Genomic DNA, 22,705 nt, shown 5'->3' with positions numbered 1-22,705 from the left:
GAGCAAGCTGCTTGTGAATGGGAATGTTGCTGTTGATTCTGCTCCTTTCCAAGTCTTATAATGTCTGGGGAGTTAGGTATAAACTCCTGCACACTGCCATGCTTCCTTTAACTTAAGAAATCTAGATGATTCAACACACAGGTTCTTCTCTGCATTTGTTTTAACTGCAGAATGGTCAAAATTACTACTTTGTAAATAGGTTTAAGTGAATGAGGAAAGGGTCCATAACTATTGTTACTGTTAGTGCCTAAATGATGTGGGCAGATCAAGCCACCCACTCCAGGAGTGTGCCACTTATCACTGTTGACAGTAATTACCTCAATGGCTGTTGGGCTAGAGCTAGTGTTTCTGGATGATGTGAAGTAAACATCTCTCCAATCCAAGGAAGGAATAACCTGCACATTTAAACCTTATCATCTGATTAACTGGAGAGTTTAGCAAGAAACCTGATAAAAGTAAATAACCTTGTACCTCCTCAACAGAGAGACGGAGACCTTCCAACTTCAAAGAAAAAACGCCAGGCAGGGGAGAAGATTATGTATACTTTGGTTTCAGTCCCACATGGCAATGACATTGCATCCCTTTTTGAACTTGATGCCACAACTCTTCAGAGAGCTGACTGCCTGGTTCCAAGGTAAAAAAAAAAAAAATATATATATATATATATATATATATATATATATATGGTTAGAAGGTTTCTTTGAATAATTAGTAGATGAGGAATGAGAATAATATATTTTTATGATATCAAGGGAGCAGGCATAAATAAAGACAAAATGTGTAAATCATTTTTCCTCTTCTGTAAGAAGGTTAACATAGTTTGTTTTATTCATATAAATAATTAAAATATGCAGGACCAAAGAAACTCTGAAAAATTTATAAGAATCATTTATTCTTATTACTTGTATGGCCTTTGGTTACTAAAATGAAAAATAATATAAAAGCATTTCTACTTATATATTTATCATTTATTTTTATTAGTTCAGATTTCCCATTTCATTCATTCATTTGTTCGGTTTTGTAATCATTCAGTCAACAAATATCTATTGAACATCTGTTACGTTTCAGGCATTGCCCTTGGCATTGGGAAGACAACAGTGAACAAACTAGTTATATTCTCACATTTAAATGGGGGAGACAGGCAGTAAACAAAACAATACACCTAAAATATTAATGTAAAGTTAGGTAATAAAAGTGCTTTGAAGGAAAAATGGAGGGTATGGAGAGTTCCATTAGGTAGGAGCGTTCAACTGTGGTCTCTCTGAGTTAGGACGTTTGAAGGATGATCTGAATGAATTAAGGAATCAAATCCTCTCTTTCTGGGAGGAACATTTCAAGCAGCAGGAACACAAAATGAAAAATCTTGAAATTTACTGGGTGTTTTTAAGGACCAGTGAGAAGGCCAGAGTAGTTAGACAAAAGTGAGTGAGGGGGTATGGGATTGGAAATGAGATTGCCAGAACTTAAGGTAAGACAGCATCTTTCATTCTTTTGCTTGAATTTGACTATTTTATTTTACTTTTAATTTATTTATTTATCTTTTTTGAGACGGAATCTCACTCTGTTGCCTAGGGTATAGTGCAGTGGCACAATCATGGCTTGCTGCATCCTCTACCTCTGGCATTCAGGTGATCCTCCCACCTCAGCTTCCTGAATATCTGGGACTATAAGCACACACCACCATGCCCTGCTAACTTTTGTATATTTCTGTAGTGATGAGATTTTGCCATATTGCCCAAGCTGATCTTGAACTCCTGGGCTCAAGGGATCCACTCACCTCAGCTTCTCAAAGTGCTGAGATTACGGGCATGAGCCAATGTGCCGATCCTGAAATTCATTATTTTAGTTTAGTTTAGTTTATTATTTAGTTTTTAATTTAGTTTATTATTTATTATTTCATTTTTTTTTGTCTACAGCTGTCTGTCTTTCAACCATAAGGCTATGATGTACTCTCTAGATGCATCGAGAGGAGTCTTTTCTATGTTAGTAGGGTTAGTGGGATGGTTCTAAATTGGCCTTGATGAAGCAGTATTGTGCTTGGCCTTGGCAGATGGCAGTGGTGAAGCTAAAGACACTTGTGCAAAAATGCAGACATTGTGTGGGTTTCCTCCAGGGAGGGTAAAACATTACTGTAATAACACCACTGAGAAACATTGCTGGTAGAACTTCCCAGGGTGTTTTATGGCTGTTCTCATTCATGAGAAATGTTGCTGAATTTCATACCTTATATGAGTCTATCTCTTTTTTGTTCCATCAGTCCTCTCTGGTTTTACCTGACCCAGGTCTCTGGCTTTCTCCTCCAAGCACTGGGAGCTTAATCAATCCTTACTATGACTTTACTTATTTTAGATTTAAGTCAGCAAAAAGGGAGTCCCTCTTGAACTCTAATGAAGAGAGTTTGCTTAAGAAAGTGATAAAAGGGTTAGAGCCTAGAACCACAATGAGGGCCCCCAAGCCTCCCTTTATATGGAAGCATTAATGTATTACTTTTCAGAACTGTGGAAGCTCTATTCAATATAGTGCAGTATTTTGTATTAATATGGATTCGTCTGTTATTAATTGTATTAAAGCCAACACTAATTAATGCTTAATAATAACTACTATCAATATAACTCTTGAGCACTTTGTATGTGCTAAGTCCTGTGTCAAGTTCTTAGTATATATTGTCTTACTGAATCCTGACAGTAACCCTTACAGATCACGAACTAGAGGCTGAGTTCAAATAGTGCTTCTCAAGTTGACTGTAAATTAGAATCGCCTGGGCAGTGTTGACACCTCACCATACCCTGGCCACATTGAGACCAATAAATTGGTCTCTTTTTAAAGAGGGCTTTATTCTTTTTAAAGCATTCATTACCCAAGTGATTCCACTGTGGAGTCCAGTGTTTCCCAAACTTTAAACTCTATAGTCCAATGCTGCTTAAACTTTCTTCTGTACCAAATCACTTGGGGACCTGATGATAACTGAATACAAATGACATCTCCTGTGTAATTCAATGCAGAAGACGCTAAGTGATAAAACAGAGGCATTTCAGAATTTCTGGTTATTTGAACAAAGATTGGAGGACTGCTATTTTAGATTTTTGAAGCTCAGTTTGTGTTTTATCTGCTTTTATAAAGGAGCAGAAGCAGGTTGTTGAATGAATCTCTTTACCTGAGGCCCTTGGCATTTTATTTGGTTTCTTTTCTTGGCCCTAATGCTTTTAATCTTATGTTGTAAGACATATTTATGCCTTATGTTTACACTGATCTCTAAGCAACTTGAAGGCAGAGTACTTAATGTTCTTCTTTTAATAGACACTATGCACATATTTGTTAAAAAAAAAGATTATAAAAGATTTACTAAAAATGGTAATATTTGAGTAGAATGAAGTTCTAGGTGTCCTTTCTCACACACTCTGTCACAGTTCATATCTAATCAATTTTTTAAATTTATGGTACATGGAATTAGCAAATACTGAACCATTGTTCCTAGAGGAACTATAGAGTTAGGTTCCTGTGAGCTTCTGCTCACAACATTTTTGTTGACCAATACATAGCCTTGTTTTATGTGTGTTTCTCCTTAAATACACCTTATTTAATAAACATTGTTGATTCTTTAACATTGATCTTGTGGTCAACAGCATTATAACTCATGCATGAACAAAGTTCATCTAACACAGGTATTTTCTTTGTAAAGCACATCACAGCCTTCTTGTGTTTAGGAACATTAGACAGCACTTCTACACCTCACTTGGGGGCCATCTTAAACATCAAAATCACCAACAAAAAGCCCAGAAATGTGAAAAACATGGCACTAAATAGACCACAAAAAGAAGACTTGTTTATAGCATGATTGGTGAGACAAGAAGGCAGAGCATCACCTTGTTCCACTTCAGCTTAGAAATGTGCCTACTGGGCCACTTAAATTTTTACCATTCTGTGTTTGTCCTGGAATGACCACAAAAGCTCCATGGATATTGATTTGGGGCCTACAAATAAATTTTAGTGAGCATAAGAATTCACAAGTACAGAAGCCACAAATAATGAGGATAGACTGTATATTAACAGTTTCACATGCAGATAATTAAGCTGCACAGAGGACTATTGTCTGCCAGCCGTGTTAACTGAGTTGGTTATTTGATCAATGTTCTTAGCTTAGCATGCCTCAGAGCTGCCTGGAGAACCTATAGAACTACTCATTGTTGGGCTCCACTCCCAAAGTTTCTGATTCAGTAGATGGGAATGAAGTCTTAGAATTTGCATTTCTAACAAGTTCCCAGGTGATGCTGATGCCACTGGTATAGGGACCATACTTTGAGAATTGGTTAGTAATAATTATTACTGGCTTAGTAATAATGCTGCATGCTTTGGAATAGTCTATAATTCCGAATTTCCCCTTAAAGCAAAGGGATCTTGAGTCAATTACTAGTTAATATATATTTATGTTCATATCATATATGAAACTGTTAAAGATGTCAATATGTAAATGTGCTAATTTTTAAATAATTTTTTTATATTGTTTTCATTTTAGGAACTCATATGTTCGGTTAAGGCATTTATGCACCAACACATGGGTAACCAGTACTAGTATCCCCATAGACACAGATGAAGAGAGGCCTGTTATGTTAAAGGTAAATATCACTGAAGATGGTTTAATTTTCAACCAAATGCCATGCAAATAAGATTAGGGTAGAAATGCTGTGTAGCGTGTTTGTTACACTCCATCTTCACCAATATTAATTAATTTCATCAAGCATGTGTGTCTGCCAGTTGCTTAGGTAGCTGATCTAAATGGGTTGGCTACAGCAAATCTGTGATTCAGGAGGATGCTGCAGAGACACCAAAAAGAATGGTAGCAGCATGTGGGTGGAGGAGTAAAATCCAGGAGGGCCTTTTCTTTACTCGGTTAAAACTGAGGCAGAGGGCAAGTGTGAAAGAGAGAGGTTTCTAGTGGGGCTTTGGGAACAGGGCAGGAAGTGGGCACAGGAAATCTCTGTGTCCCTATAGCCTTTCATAGTGGATGATGCATGTGGGAGGTATTGTGTTTGGATTATCTATTCTTGCCTTATATTTCTTAAACAGTACTAGATGTGTTAGTCCTTGAAGAATATTGTATACTTAGTTATAAAACTAATATTAATGGAAAAACACATTTCAGATTGGGACCTGCCAAACCAAAGAAGATAAAGAAGCATTTGCTATCGTGTCTGTTCCACTGTCTGAAGTTCGGGACTTAGACTTTGCCAATGATGCCAACAAAGTACTAGCGACCACAGTTAAAAAGCTAGAAAACGGCACGATAACTCAGAATGAAAGGAGGTGAGTGGCTTTTAAAAATGGCTCTTAAATAATCAAGAGTCAGTTGTCAATGCTTATAGTAAACCTGAAGTGAATGCATGACTCTAGGGAAATATTTAGAACATTCTTGATAGCACACTTGTTTCTGAATGACATGGGAACTTGATTCCTCTTGATCATGGTGAGTGAATTAAATGTGTCGAATTTAAATCTGGTGGAATGTTTACTTGTCCTATTTTAGCTTTGCATGAAAATAGTTGTTTTAAGTTACCTTCTGATCATACTTTTAAAAATCCTTTGTGAGAGATTTGCAATACTTTTTGCTGTGTGTGGTTTGATATTTGGATTTAGAGTTCCAAAGGACCTAAGTTTTGTATTTCTCTGATCTTATTTTTTCAAGACCATGTCTCAGCTCTGGTATCACAAAACAAACAGATATGTAAAACCAGAAAAAGTCTATAGGGTGTAGCTCTCTGTTCTCATAGCTTGTTCAGAGAAACTGGATCCTTGATTCTTAAGCTCTGGTTTTGGAAATAAGTGAGAAATAGAATGATAATGACACCTAGTGATTATTGCATGCCTACTTTGTGTCGGTTACTAGTTTGGGCACTGTAAAGATATTTTATCTAATCCTTCAAATAGCCTTGAAATAGGTATTCCTGTTTTACATAAAGGAAAATTGAGGAGGGTAAGTAAACAAGGTAAGGCTGCATAGTTACTAAGTGGAGGTTTCAGCCACGTATGGTTTAAAGCCCATATGCTTTCCAGTATTCCCAAGCACAAGCATCCTCTGTATTTCCTTTGTTCATGATCTGCTACATGCCTTTTAATTTGAACAAGAAAAAGCTATTTGCCAATTTCCCAGGCATTCAGACATTGGAGTTCTCATACACAGCTGGTGAGATGATAATTGATATATGCACCTTGGAAAATAGTTTGGCAGTAACTAGAAAAATTAAAGAAGCAAACACTCTGTGACTCAGCCAATTCCACTCCCAGGCTGAACATTCTCAAACATCTGTCCAGAAGACTCTCCTCCACATGTGTACCAGGACACATGTTCAAGAATGTTCAGCTTTGTTTGAAATAACCCCAAATGAAAAACCATCCAAATGTCCATCACCAGTTGAATAGAGGATGGAAATTTTGTTATTTTTGTACAGTGGAACACAGTTTTGCGATGAAGATAAATGAACTACATCTATGTGCAATGGCATGGCTAAATTTAACAAATGGATTGGGTGAAAACTAGACACAACAAATACATTCACTGCAATACTATGTCTAACATTCAAAAACAAGCAAAAACAAACTTCATTTCTTTGGGGGTGTTTAAGCAATTAGAAGAACCATAAAGAAATACAAGGAAGTCATTATGACAAAAATCAGGATGGTGTTTCCTCTTAGAGGGGAGGGGGGAATTAAGCTCCCTGAAGGTCTGAAAGGCTCCTGCAGGGTTCCATTTCCTGCTCTGGGTGATGACTTCATGGGATTCACTTTATCAGCAGTCGTTAGCTAAACCTACATGTTTTAGAACATTTTAGATATACATCTTATAATACAAAAAATAAAAAATCTAAGTTTGCTTCCCTTCATCCCTGTCAATTAAAAAAAAATCCTAAATATGCAAACAAATGGAATAGCTGTTTCTCAGCTTCCTCTCTGTTCTTATCTTGATTTTTTCCCTGGCAAACTTGCATTTTAAAACAACTATTGTATATTCAGTCATATCTCCAATCCTGTTAGGGGAGATGAATAAAGGCCAGAAGCAGGAACAACTGCCCCACTTTTTTGGGCTATAGACAATTAAATATCAAAGTTAAATTATGGCAGGAAAAGGATGCTGATGTGCAGTTAGGAATTTTTATTTGCCTGTTATTGATCTAACTTTTCTTTTTGATGAATCTATTTCTTTGTTTCTGACACTTACATATGCACAGAAATTTGCTTGGCTTCACTTAAAAAGTCTCCCTTTCTAAGCATTAAGGTATTCCTTGAAGAAAAGGACAGATAAAAATTCAGATTATGGGCTCTCCACCATCAGTGGCTGGAATCCTGTGCAAGTCACTCTTCTTCAGTCACGGATGGAGATTATCCTAACCTCTCAAGATGATTCTAAGGAAAGTAGTGAACTAGGACTGATTAGAGAGCATGCATTTTTATTTCCTTTGCTTCTTTCCCTACTGTTTTGGAGTGAAAAACATCGTATTAATAGCAAAGAGAAGGCTTTGCCTAAGAAATATGAAGGCACAATTATTGATCTTAATTTAGTAATTTTAGAAAAGCTACCTCCCATCAAAATTCATTCAAAGCTACCTGTCAGCAAGGGAGAGCTTATTAGCAGAGTTGAATGCATTTATATAATTTTTTCAGTTTTGGAATTGAATATAAAATCATTTCTGAAAATAACTGACAACTCTGACGTTTTTCCCCCTATGGAAAATGAAGTGATTATTATCTGTCTCAGAAAGCCTGTGTTGTTTGAATCTTTCTCTCTCTCTCTCTTTCCTTCTTTCTCATCCCAGGAATGAACGTGAACCCTGGAGGTACAGCTCCTGTGTACAGCTTCAAGATGCTCAAACCTTAGATATTTTTCAGTGGAATTTTCTAATCTTATTCTATGTAGTTGTACCCACAAAACAGAGAGTAATGGGAACATGCTGTCAGGGAGGGAGGAGGGAAGATTGAGGGATGCTAACTGCATCCAGAACTTGAGGAAGTGACATAGGCAGTTCTTGACCAGCATTTCTGCACTATATTTACCTCTGAGGCTACACAAAATACAGGGGTTCCTCTCAAGTAATGAGAGTTCAGAGATGTGATTAATTTAGTTTTGCTGAACTCCTGGTATGTGCCAGGTACTTGGCCATGCAGCATGGGTATATGTGGTAGTGAAGGCCACAGACCGTTCCATGTCTCTGTGAAACTTACCTTCTTGAGGGATGGTTCTCATTCCGCATGATAGGAGCTCAGGATCTAGACTGGGGGTCATCCACCATGTGATCACCAGGTCAGATGTCTTTCTGATGCTGTTTCCTGAGCAATATCATTTTTTCTTAAATTTTATTTGCCAGGTATGACTATCCTGACACCAGCAACTTTTTGTTTAATATTTGCCTGATGTCTCTTTATCTTCATCTTTTCAGATTTCAGATTTCCTGATCATTTTGTTTTAGTTGTGTCTCTTATGAGCAGCAGAAGGTTGATTATAAAAATCTAATCTGATAGTCTATTTAATTAATTAATTTATTTATTTGTTTATTTATTTGAGACAGGGTCTTGCTCTGTTGCCTAGACTGGAGTGCAGTGGTACAATCATGGCTCACTGCAGCCTCAACCTCCTGTGCTCACGTGATCCTCCTGCCTCAGACTCCCAAGTAGCTGGGAACACAGGCATGTGCCACCACACCCAGCTAATTTTTTGGATTTTTCTAGAGACAGGGTTTCGCCATGTTGCCCAGGCTAATCTCAAACTCCTTAGGTTAAGCAATCTACCTTTCTTGGCCTCCCAAAGTGCTGGGATTATAGGCGTGAGCCACCATGCCTGCCACTGTGCCCAGCCTATAATTTTTATCTCTCAGATTTTTTTGCATATCTGCCTATTTTTCATTTATATTGGCCCTTTTAAAATATGTTGTCTTTTTAATATATTGCTTTTTAAAATCTCTTTGAAGACTGAATACATACTCATTTAAAACTTATTTTGGAATTGTTTTGTTACTTGGATTTTGTTGGTGGAGAAGTAGCCTCCTGATGCTTTAGTATGGTGGCCACTACTATTTAGTATGGTGGCTAATTCCTCAATGTCAGCTTTCCTTAGGTGCTTTGGACTTTTACTGTGGATGATTTTCTTAGGTGGGAGATTTTTGTTTTTCCTTTCTCTACATTCACTTATCTTCTCTATCAGTTTTATGGTAGCTTCTACCTGGCTTCCCTCAACTATTACAGAGCCAGATCTGATATCAAGGGCTGAGAGTTCATGTTCTCTGGTAATTTGAGGCTTTGATTATGGAGATTGCTGGTGGCTGGGTCCAGTCCTATCCATGTGCGTCCATTGTTTCCTCCTATCACTGCACAGCCACAGCCCGAATAAGGGCCACTGAACTTTAAATTTTCTTTAAGAGGTTAGAAAAGCCCAGTGTTAGTTCCTGCCTTCATATCTTTAGTTTATTTCCCTATCATGTGCTTTCTGTCCCTCTTACCTTGCAAGAGTTGAACATCATCCCTGCTCTTCACTGTGTTTTTCTCATTTTTTTCATTTTCCATAAAGCTTAAAAAGCAAATTAGTAAGATTGCATGAGTTAATAGGAGCACTGCCCAGTATAGAATCAGAGTTTGATCTAAACTGAAAACGAATCAGCTTTTTGTTTTGTCACAAAGGGGATGCTTGAGGTGCAAGGTCAAAAAAAACAAAAACAAAAACAAAAAAAAAACAAAACAGGTTTCGACAGTTTCAGAGGTCAAAAGAGAAGATTGGTCAGGATTCCTGGCTTCCATAGCCTTGTCATGAAGAGTTGGGTGCTGCATGTAGGGTTAATGTGTCGTGATTTGCAATTAAGACTGTTAATGTTCATCATTACCATTCCATTGACCATCACCAATTTTCAGGGCATTTGAATGAATTTGAAACAGAGCGATATGTAGTCACTCACAAAATTTTACTTTCTTAGATATCTAAATATTTGATTACAGTTATTGAAACAGCAAGAGAAAAAGAATCTTAGTAATTTTTAAAAGAAAATACAAACATTGATACTCAGACTGGAGTTGTATTGAGCACATAGAAACTGGAATTCAACTTTTTTTTCAGTTTGCTGAAGTAATCTGAGCTCCAAATTTGTTTTGTTTTAAGAGCAACAGAATGACTTGGAGGACCTTAAGTTACAATTTCAAAAGAAGTTCACATCACATTTCAATGCACATGAAACATGTTTTACGTTGCTGTGGCTGCCTTCAGAGATTAAACGTAACCATGTCAGCGAATCCTGCCAGACAAGATTTTCCAAAAGAAACAGACTAGGTTAAAATTTAAAATAGGCACACCAGGAAAACATAGAATCCATGGAATTTTGGAATGGAGTTTATGATCCCTGGAAGTATACTAAAATTTCTCTGGGTGACTAAATTATGGATTATAGGTGTGTCCACTTGGCTCCATGAAGTGTATTCTCTTTCAAGACATAAATCTGGAGATAGGATCAAGATGTTTTCTCACCAAAGGTATTGAAAGAGAAGAAAACAGATGTTTTTCAACTGAATACATTCTGTACTTTCCTGGAATTGTTGAAACTCTTAAAAGATAGTTTTCTTATGCATGTATTCATGATTAGCATCATTATATTCACATGCTAATACAGTAACAGTGAATAAAGATGCTAACACTATGTGGATAAAGCTAATTTAACTATTTATTGGTCAGCTTTTGTCTTATTCCAAAAAAATTCTGTGTTTATTGAATAATTAAGCTGTACTTCACCATTAATACAATTTAAAAAATGCCTTGACTCTTCCAATACAGATTCCTCATCTGTTCACCCATTTTTGCAATAGCTTGAACCCCTGCCCCCTCCCTCAATTGACCAACACAAATGTAAAATGACAAAGAGCAGGCAAAGGAAGGAGGAGGAAAAAAGTGAAGAGAGGAGGGGCTTTCAAGACACTTCCTGTACTAAATGCCACTGAAGTTCAAGTAATAGTTGTAATAATAACTATAAATATAGATTTAAAAGTGAACATTTGTGTATGGTTTTAGAATTTCATGATTTTGATAGGTCATAGGTCATTTTATACTCCCAGAATTTTGAGTGTCAGATTGCTTACTCTGTCTCTATTCACAGGTCATTAAAATTTTTCCTATTCTGTACATTGGGTAAATTGAAATATGGTGAGGATTAGGAAATGTAGTTTGAGTTAACAGTAAAAAAAGAAATAAAAAAGATGTGTATTCATGGACACAGGGAGGGGAGCACTACACACTGGGGTCAGTTGGGGGGAAATAGGGGAGGGACGGTGGGGGGTGGGAAGCTGGGGAGAGATAGCAAGGGGAGAAATGCCAGATGTAGGTGATGGGGAGGAAGGCAGCAAATCACACTGCCACGTGTGTTACTATGCAACAATTTTGCATGTTCTTCACATGTACCCCAAATCCTAAAATGCAATAAAATAAATGGGAAAAAAAAAGATGTGTATTTAGGAATAGCATAGCTCTTTTCCCTTAAGCAGAAAGATGCTGCTTTGCTAGTCAGTTGTGGAAAGCCATCTGGAGGTGTCATTCTACCAACTTGTGTGTAGTTGTGACTCACATGGCTTTATCTGATTATAGCCTGCAAACACTTGATGAGAACTGGAGGCGCAAGTAGAGGTTGGAGATGCTGGAGAAGGAAGTTTCTTTGTAAAGGTTTAGGTAAACAGTAACCGCCTTAGAGATTATCTTTCCTCAATTAAATACTTTTTTTGTTATAAAATACCTTGTTTTCAAGTGTCTTGGTTCTTATTGTTTAATAAAAAGAAATTTCCATGGATTTGAGTTTCACTCCTGAAGAAAAAGTAAAATCGTCTGTCTGTCTGTCTGTCTACCTACCTACCTACCTACCTACCTATTATATATCTATAAATTTTCCAAAATTAAGCACACCATAAAGTAAAATTTCCTTCTCATTTTGTGATAGGTTTGTAACCAAATTATTGGAAGACCTCATCTTCTTTGTTGCTAATGTGCCTAATAATGGACAAGAAGTTCTGGATGTGGTTATCACTAAGCCAAACCGAGAGCGTCAAAAATTGATGAGGGAACAAAACATACTGGCACAGGTGAATTTTTTCATATACTAAATTTGTATATTTTATTTTCTGAATTATAGTATCAGGAAAGTCCTTGTAGTAGTTATCTATTGCTATGAAGCAAATGATCCCAAAACTTAGTGGCTGGAAACAAGATACTTCTTATCTCGCAGTTTCTGTGGATTAGTGATCTAGGCATGGCTGACATGGGCAGATCTCACTCAGGGTCTCTCACCAGGCAGCAGTCAAGGTGTTTGCCGTGACTTCAGGGATCTCAAGGTTCAACTGAGAGAGGTCTCGCCTTCCCGGCCCCCTCACATAGGCATCTCACAGGAGTACATCAAGACAAGGCAGCTTGCTTTCCTTAGAACTGAGGGATCCAAGAGAGAGCTAGAGAGAATGCTCAGGTGGAAGCTACCATCTTTGTATAACCTAATCTTAGAAATAACATCAGTTCTACCGTGTTCTATTAGTTAGAAGTGAGTTAATAAATCCAACTTGTAGTTAAGGAGAGAGGATTCTATGAGGCTGTGAATATTAGGAGGCAGGAATATCAGGGGCCATTGTAGAGGCAGCCTACCATGGACCTGTAAAAACTCTGCATAGTCAGACTGTCTCAAGAAAATATGTGGAAAAATTCCTAGGTAGAATTTCCAGGTAAACTTGGAAAGTGCCATCTCCATCTGCTTCCTACTTGTTTCCTTCTCTTCCCTAAAAATGTAGAACAGTCTGTTCATCAGTTCACAAGTGCTCTGTACGATATTCTAGTCTTTTTCCCTGAAAGTACAGAGGTACTCCTATATTACATCTTCTTGAAATTCTTCATAACAAGTCAGTAAATTAATTCACTTCCTAATGATATGCACATATGGACATGCCTACGTTTGTGTATTCTTTTTATTCTATTAAATGCTATTTAAATTATTTTGTTAATTGCTATTTAAATTAAATTAGATTATTTAAGTTATTCTATTAATTGCTATTAAATTAAATTAATGCTGTTTAACATAAAATTATATAAAATTAATTACTGTTTGATAAATTAACATTTCTCTTAATCTATTCGAGGGCAGAGTGTATCACTGTAGGTTTCTTCATTAATGAAGTATAGATTCAAGGAACATACTTAAAACATAAAAATCATGTTATTGATATACATGTTCTTACTGATTTGGGAAAGGAAAATAGTAGACGTAATATTGGTTATATGTGGCTGATTGTCTGAAAATAAAAAATTGACTTTTTTCTCAAATAAAGGTTGTAAATCTAATAGGTCTTTTTTCAAAAACAAAGTCTCACTTTTTTTCAAGTAATTCTTTTATAAAAACATTTAATTTCAAGACTTTTGGGACCTTGAATGATTTATTAATATTATTTTAACCAACATATGTCAAATATTTTATTTTTATATTATACATATAAAAATTAAAGGTTTCGTGAATATAAAATTATTAAAGAAACTTTAGTTTATATTGTATTTCATGAATTGCAAAGAATACTTCCTTTCTGTCTTGCTTTCATGTATTAATGCTCATGTCCTTGACTCTGTGCCCTTTCATAGACAATTTCCTCATTCTAGCAGCTCATCTCAGGTGATCCCACCTGCTGTCTTGCTGCCGAAAAGAGTTATGTTCCTCAGTGCTTTTTAAATGCTTCCTAACCACTAACCTTTTTACAAGAATCTGGCTTGCTGGGTGCCACCAGCTGCCCCCGTGGCTCCTAATTTGTCACATTTGAATGCTGATACGTTCATTGATTTGGCCACATCTTTGTGTACAAACAACAGTAAATTAAGTCTTTTATAAAGTAGTTTAGAAGCAATGTCTGGAAGTCATTTTCTGATGTCAGTTTTAATAAAAAGTAAATGTTTTCTTCATATTATTTTGATTTTGAAAGGTTGTAGAAAATATAAGTCTGTAGGAATCAAACTACATTTTAATTCATCTGAATGTGTTCATGTACATATTGGTACAATTGAACACATTTAGTTTCTTATTTTATAAAATATAATTTCTAAACAAAATTAAGCGTTTTATTTAAAGAATGTTTTTGTCACTCAATACAGGAGACTGTTTTAGCAGTGCCTTTCTAATCCATGATATGTTGGTCCTATAACGTAAATCCTTTTTGCTTTTCCCCTTTACACTAATACTACTCAAATTTATGTGAGTGTTTTTTGAATCAATGTTCTTATTTGTTAAAAAAAAAAAAAAAAAAAGGTTGTAAAACATGTACCTCCATTCATCAGACAAGGTGGCTGTTTTTATTCCTGATAGGTATTTGGAATTCTTAAAGCACCCTTTAAGGAGAAAGCGGGAGAAGGCTCAATGCTGAGACTTGAAGATCTGGGGGATCAAAGATATGCACCCTACAAGTACATGCTTCGGCTCTGCTACCGCATCCTGAGACATTCTCAGCAGGACTACCGGAAAAATCAGGTCAGAGAGTAGCGCCCATTTTAAACTGTTTCATATTTAAAGTATGGGCAAGGTTCTTTGGTTATAATTCTACAGCATAGAAAGTAGGAATGGGAAATTTCACTTTGAAATGAAATATTTTGTATTGAGGAATACATAAAAATGATTTGTAGGTATTTTTGAGTTGTATTGAACTTGCCTTTATTCTTCCATATGAAATTAGAATCACTGGGGGAGGATGTCCTAAGTACTAACATATGCCTGGTGTTGCCTTCTGGAGACCAGGGCATCCTGGTTCTATTATGTAAAGAGAAATGGAACATTTTTGGCTTGAGGTAATTGTTTAGTGGAAAACATATGATGTGAGACAAAGAAGGGACAGAAGAGAGAAAAGATAGAGTTGTGGGAATTCACAAGAGGGAGAGCTCAGTGGTGGCTTTGGGATCCAAGGAAGGATACTTGGAGAAGGAAGCCTTTGAGTAGGATGAGAATCATTTTCATAAATTGTATGAGAAGAGGTATTTATGAAGAGAGATCTTTGAAGTGAGAATGAAAGATGCTAGAAAGGGCATGTTTTCCCTAAGGATCTAGGGGTACAGTTAAGAGTTGCCAGTTGCAAGTGAAATTTCTCTTAAGTCTCATTTTTATTTTAAAAATACAAGCCAGGTGTGGTGGCTCAAGCCTGTAATCCCAGCACTTTAGGAGGCCAAGGTTGGGGGATTACTTGAGGTCAGGAGTTCTAGACCAGTTTAGGCAATATAGTGAGGGCCCCATCTCTATAAAAACAAAAAATAACTGGGTCTGGTGGTGTGTGCCTGTAGACCCAGCTACTAAGGAGGCTGAGGCTGGAGGATTGCTTCAGCTCAGGAGTTTGAGACTGTTGTAAGCTATGATCTCACTAGTATTCTTTAGCCTGAGCAGCAGAATGAGACCCTGCCTCTTAAAAAACAAAACAAAACAATCACAAGCTTAATATTTTGCCATGTGTCCAATAATGTAAATGTCTGTTTAACATAAAATTATATAAAGTTAATTATTGTTTGATAAATTAGTGTTTCTCTTAATCCATTTGAGGGCAGAGTGCATCACTGTAAGTTTCACTAACAAGTTTGGTCCATGAAGAAGGATGGTGTGGGAGAGGGCTGGAAGGGCAGGGCGGGCAAAGCCACTAGGGCCTAAGATGTCAACCCCAGAGAGTGGAGGTTATTTGGGAATAGTTAGTAGTATTTATTGTGTGCTTACTTTGTACCAGGCTCAGTTCTAAGTACTTGTCATGAATTAATTCGGTTAATAATGAATTAAGATGAAGGACAGAGGCACATAGAGGTTATATAACTTGTACACAGTGATAGTTTAAGAATGGAGCCAGTATAAAAACCCAGACTCTGAATCATCACACTATTCCATCTTGGTAGTCTGAACATTGTCGGGGAATAAAAACGATTTGCTTTAGGAAGACTATGTTAAAATATTTTGGCTTCATAATTCTGTTTGAAGAATAAGAAAGGTCTGCAAAGAGTATGTAAAAACATTAGCTAGAAGATAAATAATATGGCAAGGAATAGGAGTAAGAGCAAGGGGATGATACAAATAAACCTTAAATATTATCTAATATGATCCTAGTTATAAATACCCTTCTTGCTGATCCAAATGCTGTCACTAGAATTATTTTTCCCAACTTCATTGTGTTCCTTTAAGATGGCAAGATGAAGTAGATAGTGTTGTTCATATTTTTTTTGAAAAAGAATTAAGTACCAGAACATTAAATGCTAGACCTTCAAGCACTCAGAGTCAGTGTTGTGGGCTCCCAGTGTCAGACCCTGAGTTCTTAGTGGAGGTCTGGAGTGGGGAGGGCAATGAGAGAGGCTATTTAATGTTTTCTCCTTGCTCTCATTTTTCTTCTTGGCTTTGGAGAAATATGCTTGCAAGACAGGTTACCACTTCACACATACAAGCAGTTCTGTATTATAGAGATTGAAATTAACAGAAAAAAACCTAATAGATCTACAGAGGCTATCCAGGGCCGTCAGGCCCATCAGATCCCACAATGTGCACCCTCCCTGATGGCTGTCAGCCTTTGGAAGGGTGCTTGGGACCCTTTCCCTTTTCTACAGCCCTGTGTTTCGGGATGGCAGGGAGCCAGATAACTTTGGATTTGGCTATTCCGCTAGTCACTAGTAGGTTCCCTGAGCTGCATGTCTTAACTGGTGTCAGTTCTGTCTCTCAGGGTCTGGCACACATGGTTCTTCCTCATTCCCCTCTCAGTCTTGGCCAGGAATCAGTGTGTGCGTACACACACACACACACACAGACACACAAACACACACACCCCTACACCTTCCTAGTCATATCACTCCTTTCAGGTACATGTTTATGCACTTTAGGGACCTGATTTCTGGGTTTCTTTGGAGCTTAGAGATGGAGCATAGATGATAAAGGAATAAAGAATCCCTAGCATTTGTTGAGGTTTAGATTTTATTTTTCTTTCCTTTCTGTCATATGTTCTAATTGAATCTCAGTGATAGCTGAGAAATATTTTTCTCATTTCTATTGAATTAAGAATGCTTTGCAGTAAGCATAAAGCAGCTTTCTGATGTTTTAGAACATGATTTAAAAATGTTCTGTATTATGTAGTATATATTATATAGTATTATGCCTACAATTACTTTGTTTTATCTTCACCTATATGTTATAGCTCTAAAAGGAAGTTCATATTTGACTTAACACTAACCCATATATTTAATACTGAGTCTCTATTTATTACTATTTATAAAATTGTTACCATCCCTAATTTTATTTGGTTATTTATTAACGTCTTCGGATGTTTGCTTTATGCCAGAGTTTGCCTTAGCCTACTATAGTAGTCATAAAAGTGTGTAAATCAATGTGAATCCTTAAAATGATATACTGACAGAAGACATTTACTGTACTTAACTGGCTACCCAATATACCAAACCATCATTCTGAAAGGCCATGAAAATGCTACCTAGAATTTAATTAGATTTGTGCAACCAATATCATTTTCAAGGAATAGGTACATTCTTGTAAATTTTACGTAAGGCAAAACCACTTTCTAATCAATAAATTCTCTCCTCATAGAAAAAAAGACACATTTCCAAGGAGAATCCCAAGGAATCAAAGTGAGAATGTTTCATGGTGGAAGTGGGTGAAGCTCACCAGTTCCATGGCAGTGTGAGATATGCTGCTTGTAGAACAGGGGAGATGGACAATAGTGGTTTGGGATATAGAAAAATTAGTGTGATGAGTAAGGAGTAGATCAAACAATAACATGATCGAACCTACCCAGTGGCTTTCTCTTACTTTTAGAATGACCTCTTTGCCCTTTACCATGGCTCACAGGATTCTTTTCACCTATCTCTCCAACTTCAACTTTGCTTTCTGCCCCTTACTACTGCCTAGTTACAATGGCCACCTTCTGTTGATAGAGCACAGGCTTGGTTCTACTACCACAGGGCTTTTGCACTGGCTACTCCCACCGCCTAGATGGCTTCCCTCTAGGCCTTTCAGTGGCTGCCTTGTTCTCTTCATTTCCATCCTAGCTCAAATGTCACTTCTTCAGCATCTACCCTATCTAACGTTGACAGCTTTCTCCAGTCCTCTGTTTGTTTCACTTCACTTGTCAACATGGAATGGAATGTAGTAGGTTTTCGAGAAACATTTATTGGGCAAATGAATCTAACCAATAAAGTGATTAATCACATTGCCCTTTATAGCTTTTTAAAGATGAAAAGTGTATGACATTTTACCATTATTTTAAAGAAAAGAGCTTATAGATAATTGTAGCATATACACAAAAAAGGAATCAACCCAAGTCCATCTAAGACCTTCATGTAACAACCCAGATCCCATGTCTCATGAATGAGATATCACGCAGTCATTTTCTTTTCTATAATTATGCCCAAGTCCTTGGCTATGCCTTTAAGCAAGAGATAGAAGAAAAGCCAATCTGAAGTTATTATGTTATAAAAACTTATTTTAGATTAATTTTTTTCCACTTAGACTGTAAATACCTATATTAAAAATTATTTCTAGGTGAACAATTTTTGGTAGAAGTTAAATAATATATATGCCAGTATGTTTTCATTCACTTCCTCAAAAATCTCTATTTATTGAAAAATTATTTACTTGCTTTTCTTTTGAGAAAACTTTTAGTGAATTTTCTGTTATGAATAAATTAATCAATGTTGTTGATCCTAATAGAACCTGTTATTTCTAAGCTGTTGGCAGTGTGTTCTGACAGCCTTTCTTCTTTGCAGGAATATATTGCTAAGAATTTCTGTGTCATGCAGTCCCAGATTGGCTACGATATTTTGGCAGAAGATACTATCACAGCTTTATTGCACAACAACAGAAAACTACTAGAGAAACATATCACAGCAAAAGAAATAGAAACATTTGTCAGTTTACTCAGGAGAAATCGGGAGCCAAGGTTTGAAATGATTCATGCAGTATTCTTTTCTAGTGGAGATGAGGCTTTATGTTTTGTTTTTAGAACTTTTAAAAGTTAGAATGCTTTCATATCACTAACTTTTATGGACAAATTATGTTGGGATTATTGCTATAATAATTGTATATAATAAAGAGTTATTACCTCATAAGAGATCAAAGCCCTTTATGGATATACTTAAGTGTGGTTGATTTTCACTCTGAAACCTCATCATTTCATAGACCTTTATGGTTTCTCAAAATACATTCATATACATGATCTCATTTAGATCCTTGCACACTTGTATGAGATACACTGGTTGTATATTATTATCCCCATTTTAGAGATGAGAAAATGGAAACCTAGAGAGCAACTTGCCCAAGTGTACCCTAATAGGAATAGAATATGAGGTAAATCAAGGGTTTCTGATTCCACATCGAGTTCTTTTTCTGTTGTACCATGCTGCCTTATCTTGAAGAAATGAGTGCAGAAAAGTCAAGCCAATTGTTGGCAGTTTCTTAGCTAATTAGTACAGCAAATAAATGCTAGAAGGTAGAAATGGGCTTCTGACTTGACCAGATCATAGTCATTTTCATTAGGCATGTGCTCTATTTCTATTTTATTCAGTACAGCATTAGCTTTGATCTGCTTTTGTTTTGATATTCAGCTCTGGGAGACTCACTTTAGGACAGATGAATGATTTTCTAAACATAAGTCACGGTGCTGTGGGAGGAATATCATAAAATAAATAGAAGCGAACACATCTTTTTTGAAACAAGGCTTGTATTAAAAAGAATTGTGTGTTTAATTTGTTTCTAATGATGTAGTAGTTAACACATTAGACAAATAGGTGGAAATAATATTAAAAAATTTAATAAGTTTATTTTGTTAAATTCCAAATTATGTATTTATTGTGATGCTTTTATAAAATGCTTTGTCTTCATATTCCATTTATTTTTTTTTCCTTTTGCCAGATTTTTGGATTATTTGTCAGATCTGTGTGTGTCTAATACCACTGCTATCCCTGTAACTCAAGAACTCATCTGTAAATTTATGTTGAGTCCAGGCAATGCAGACATTCTCATTCAAACTAAGTAAGCCCAGATAATGGATGCATCTTTCTCCTGTTGATTATTTGTAAGCATTGTAGTTTTTGTCATATTTACAAGTACACTTCTTAGTAGATTTTTGTATGTGCTATTTATTTGAAGGGTGGTCTCAATGCAAGCAGACAACCCCATGGAGAGCTCCATCCTTTCAGATGACATTGATGATGAAGAAGTTTGGCTCTATTGGATTGATAGCAACAAGGAACCTCATGGCAAAGCTATTAGGCACCTTGCTCAAGAGGCAAAAGAAGGCACCAAAGCTGACTTAGAAGTTCTTACCTATTACAGGTTAAGTATTGTAGACAACCTTGTAATTGCCAATCTCACATATTAATTGAGAACTGGTTCGCTGGTATCTATGAAGAGGCAATTTTAAAAGTCATATGAGAACTAGGGTAGCTGAAATATTTAGTATTATTTTAAATATTCAGAATAAAATTTAACATTTATATTTTGTACATATACCACTTGCAATTTCCTGGTTTTCTACTAGCTTGGAATTATTGTGCAGCCAAAGGGTTTGTCCTCCTATTGAGTAGAGTGGAGACAGTTGAGACACATGTTAGAACCTAGGTCATGGAGTTGAGAGGGATGTAGACATGGGGCTAAGGAAATTGATTTGGCCACAAGGGTAGCTCAGAGCAAGTAAGCCACAAGTTTAGTATAGAGTGGTTTATGGATATGTGGTGACCTAGGGCTTAAGAGAAATTGGTGCCTGTAGTTATGAAAGTTCTGCACTGGAATATGGCAGCGGAAGTACTGAAGGCAGTTCCTGGTGGTCAGTACATTGGGAGCAAGAACCTAGCTGGCATCTTTGAGTTGTAGGGATAGAAACCCAAGGCAGAAGCCCTGGGGCCAAGCTGGGCCCAAATGACAAGAATCAGAGAAAAACAGATGATGCCTTATATTCCCTGGTTTCTGCAGCTACAGCAACCAAACCAAAGGTGAATTCTTAATCTCAAAACTGGGCTGATGAAGCCAAGTGCACTCAGGCCATTTGGACTGATCACTTTTGGTTTGGGAATGGAGCGGGGTGCAACCTGGCTTGTAGATACTAGAGCCTGAAGCTGAATGAGGCTGGGGAAGGTGGAGAGATGGTTTCATATGAGCTGTTGCCCATAGCCTTCAGCCTGAATGCAGTATTTGTAATGCTAGGAAACCGAGAATGGAGTGCCTAGAGACACTCTCCAGCAGACACATGTTGCTGGAACAAGTGAGAAGAATTGTAACTGAAGGGACATAGAGACAGTTTCATATATGTCTTGTTGTTTGCTCTTAATGATTAAAATACTATTGGAGTTTGACTCCAATATCACCAATGCTTAGAAATATAGGTGTCTTAAATGTAGATACTGATTGGTGCCATGTTTAAAAACTTCCTCAAGATAGGACAATAATGTAATATGTACACTATTTTTAAGGTACCAGCTAAACCTCTTTGCAAGGATGTGCTTGGATCGCCAGTATCTGGCCATAAACCAGATTTCTACACAGCTCTCTGTAGACCTGATCCTGCGGTGTGTGTCGGATGAGAGCCTGCCATTCGACCTCCGAGCGTCCTTCTGTCGCCTCATGCTCCACATGCACGTTGACCGGGATCCCCAGGAGTCCGTGGTACCTGTTCGCTATGCCAGGCTCTGGACAGAAATCCCCACAAAGATCACAATTCATGAGTATGTTTGGAAAAATGTCTTGAGGCTTTGGAATCTAGCAGATGAACTCCACATCCAGTGTCTACAGTTTTGAAATGAAACATGTGGAAAGGCATTTGTGTGTCCTAACTTGGGTTGTTACTCTTCTAAATACAAATAAGATACTCTTTTTGAGGGATGAAGTGATAACTCTCAGTGATAATAAAGGCACTTTCTGGAAAACAGGAAAGAAGTAATATTGATGTAATGAGCAATAATTTAAGTACCAAATACTGTGGTAGACTGACTTAACTGCTTTACACATACTAACTCATTTCACAACAGCCCCATTTTATAGGTGAGGACCCTGCCCCTAGGAAGGCTAACTAATTTATCCAAGATTATGAACCCAGGAAACTAAAGCGTCTGTGTTTTCCTATTTTTAAATGATTACAATCAGTTTAATTTGCATTATTTTCTTTATGTATTTCCAGATACGATTCTATAACAGACTCTTCCAGAAATGATATGAAGAGGAAATTTGCCCTGACAATGGAATTTGTTGAAGAATATTTGAAAGAAGTTGTAAACCAGCCCTTTCCTTTTGGGGATAAAGAAAAAAATAAATTAACATTTGAGGTACTTTTCCCCTTTCATACTTAGAATGTTTTAGTAATTGGGTAGTTTAGTTCATGAGATGTGATTTTTCTCTGCCATTTTAAAAAGATAGATTTGGGAATTATTAAGGAAGATGGCCATTTAGGAACAGCTCAGGATTGCAGCTCCCAGTGAAAGCACAGAGGGTGAGTGGACGCCGCATTTTTATTGCCCACAGACTAGGCAATTCCCAGGCGGAGGAGCTCCACAGGTCGCCAGCGCGGCTGTGCTGGCCGGCACCGCGGCTGTGCTGGCCGGCACCGCTGCTTTGCCCCGCGTGGCTGCTTTGTCAGCGCCCCAGAGCAGCGGTTCTCCGTACAAAATACACTGGTCTGGGTGCCCTTTTCACTGGCGATTGGAGCCACGGGAAGTCGCCCATTCGTC

General features: G+C 37.1%; 1 protein-coding gene across 7 annotated transcripts in view; it reads left to right on the top strand.

Annotated features, from left to right (window-relative positions):
- The window catches only part of ITPR2 (inositol 1,4,5-trisphosphate receptor type 2), a 494,659-nt gene that overhangs the window by 148,082 nt on the left and 323,872 nt on the right, over nucleotides 1–22,705 (top strand). For all 7 annotated transcript variants that reach the window (XM_017507025.2, XM_017507023.2, XM_017507029.2 and 4 more), the window contains 10 exons: nucleotides 483–634; nucleotides 4,514–4,613; nucleotides 5,141–5,301; nucleotides 11,949–12,090; nucleotides 14,337–14,498; nucleotides 18,755–18,927; nucleotides 19,899–20,018; nucleotides 20,136–20,321; nucleotides 21,455–21,706; nucleotides 22,159–22,303. In XM_017507025.2, the coding sequence (XP_017362514.1) occupies nucleotides 483–634; nucleotides 4,514–4,613; nucleotides 5,141–5,301; nucleotides 11,949–12,090; nucleotides 14,337–14,498; nucleotides 18,755–18,927; nucleotides 19,899–20,018; nucleotides 20,136–20,321; nucleotides 21,455–21,706; nucleotides 22,159–22,303 (1,593 nt within the window). The remainder of the gene's footprint in view (nucleotides 1–482; nucleotides 635–4,513; nucleotides 4,614–5,140; nucleotides 5,302–11,948; nucleotides 12,091–14,336; nucleotides 14,499–18,754; nucleotides 18,928–19,898; nucleotides 20,019–20,135; nucleotides 20,322–21,454; nucleotides 21,707–22,158; nucleotides 22,304–22,705) is intronic.

Source organism: Cebus imitator, unplaced genomic scaffold (genome assembly GCF_001604975.1).
Source record: "Cebus imitator isolate Cc_AM_T3 unplaced genomic scaffold, Cebus_imitator-1.0 Scaffold367, whole genome shotgun sequence".
Classification (NCBI taxonomy): Eukaryota; Metazoa; Chordata; class Mammalia; order Primates; family Cebidae; genus Cebus; species Cebus imitator.
The sequence above is the reverse complement of the archived record's forward strand: the minus strand, read 5'-3'. Positions and strand labels throughout refer to the sequence as shown.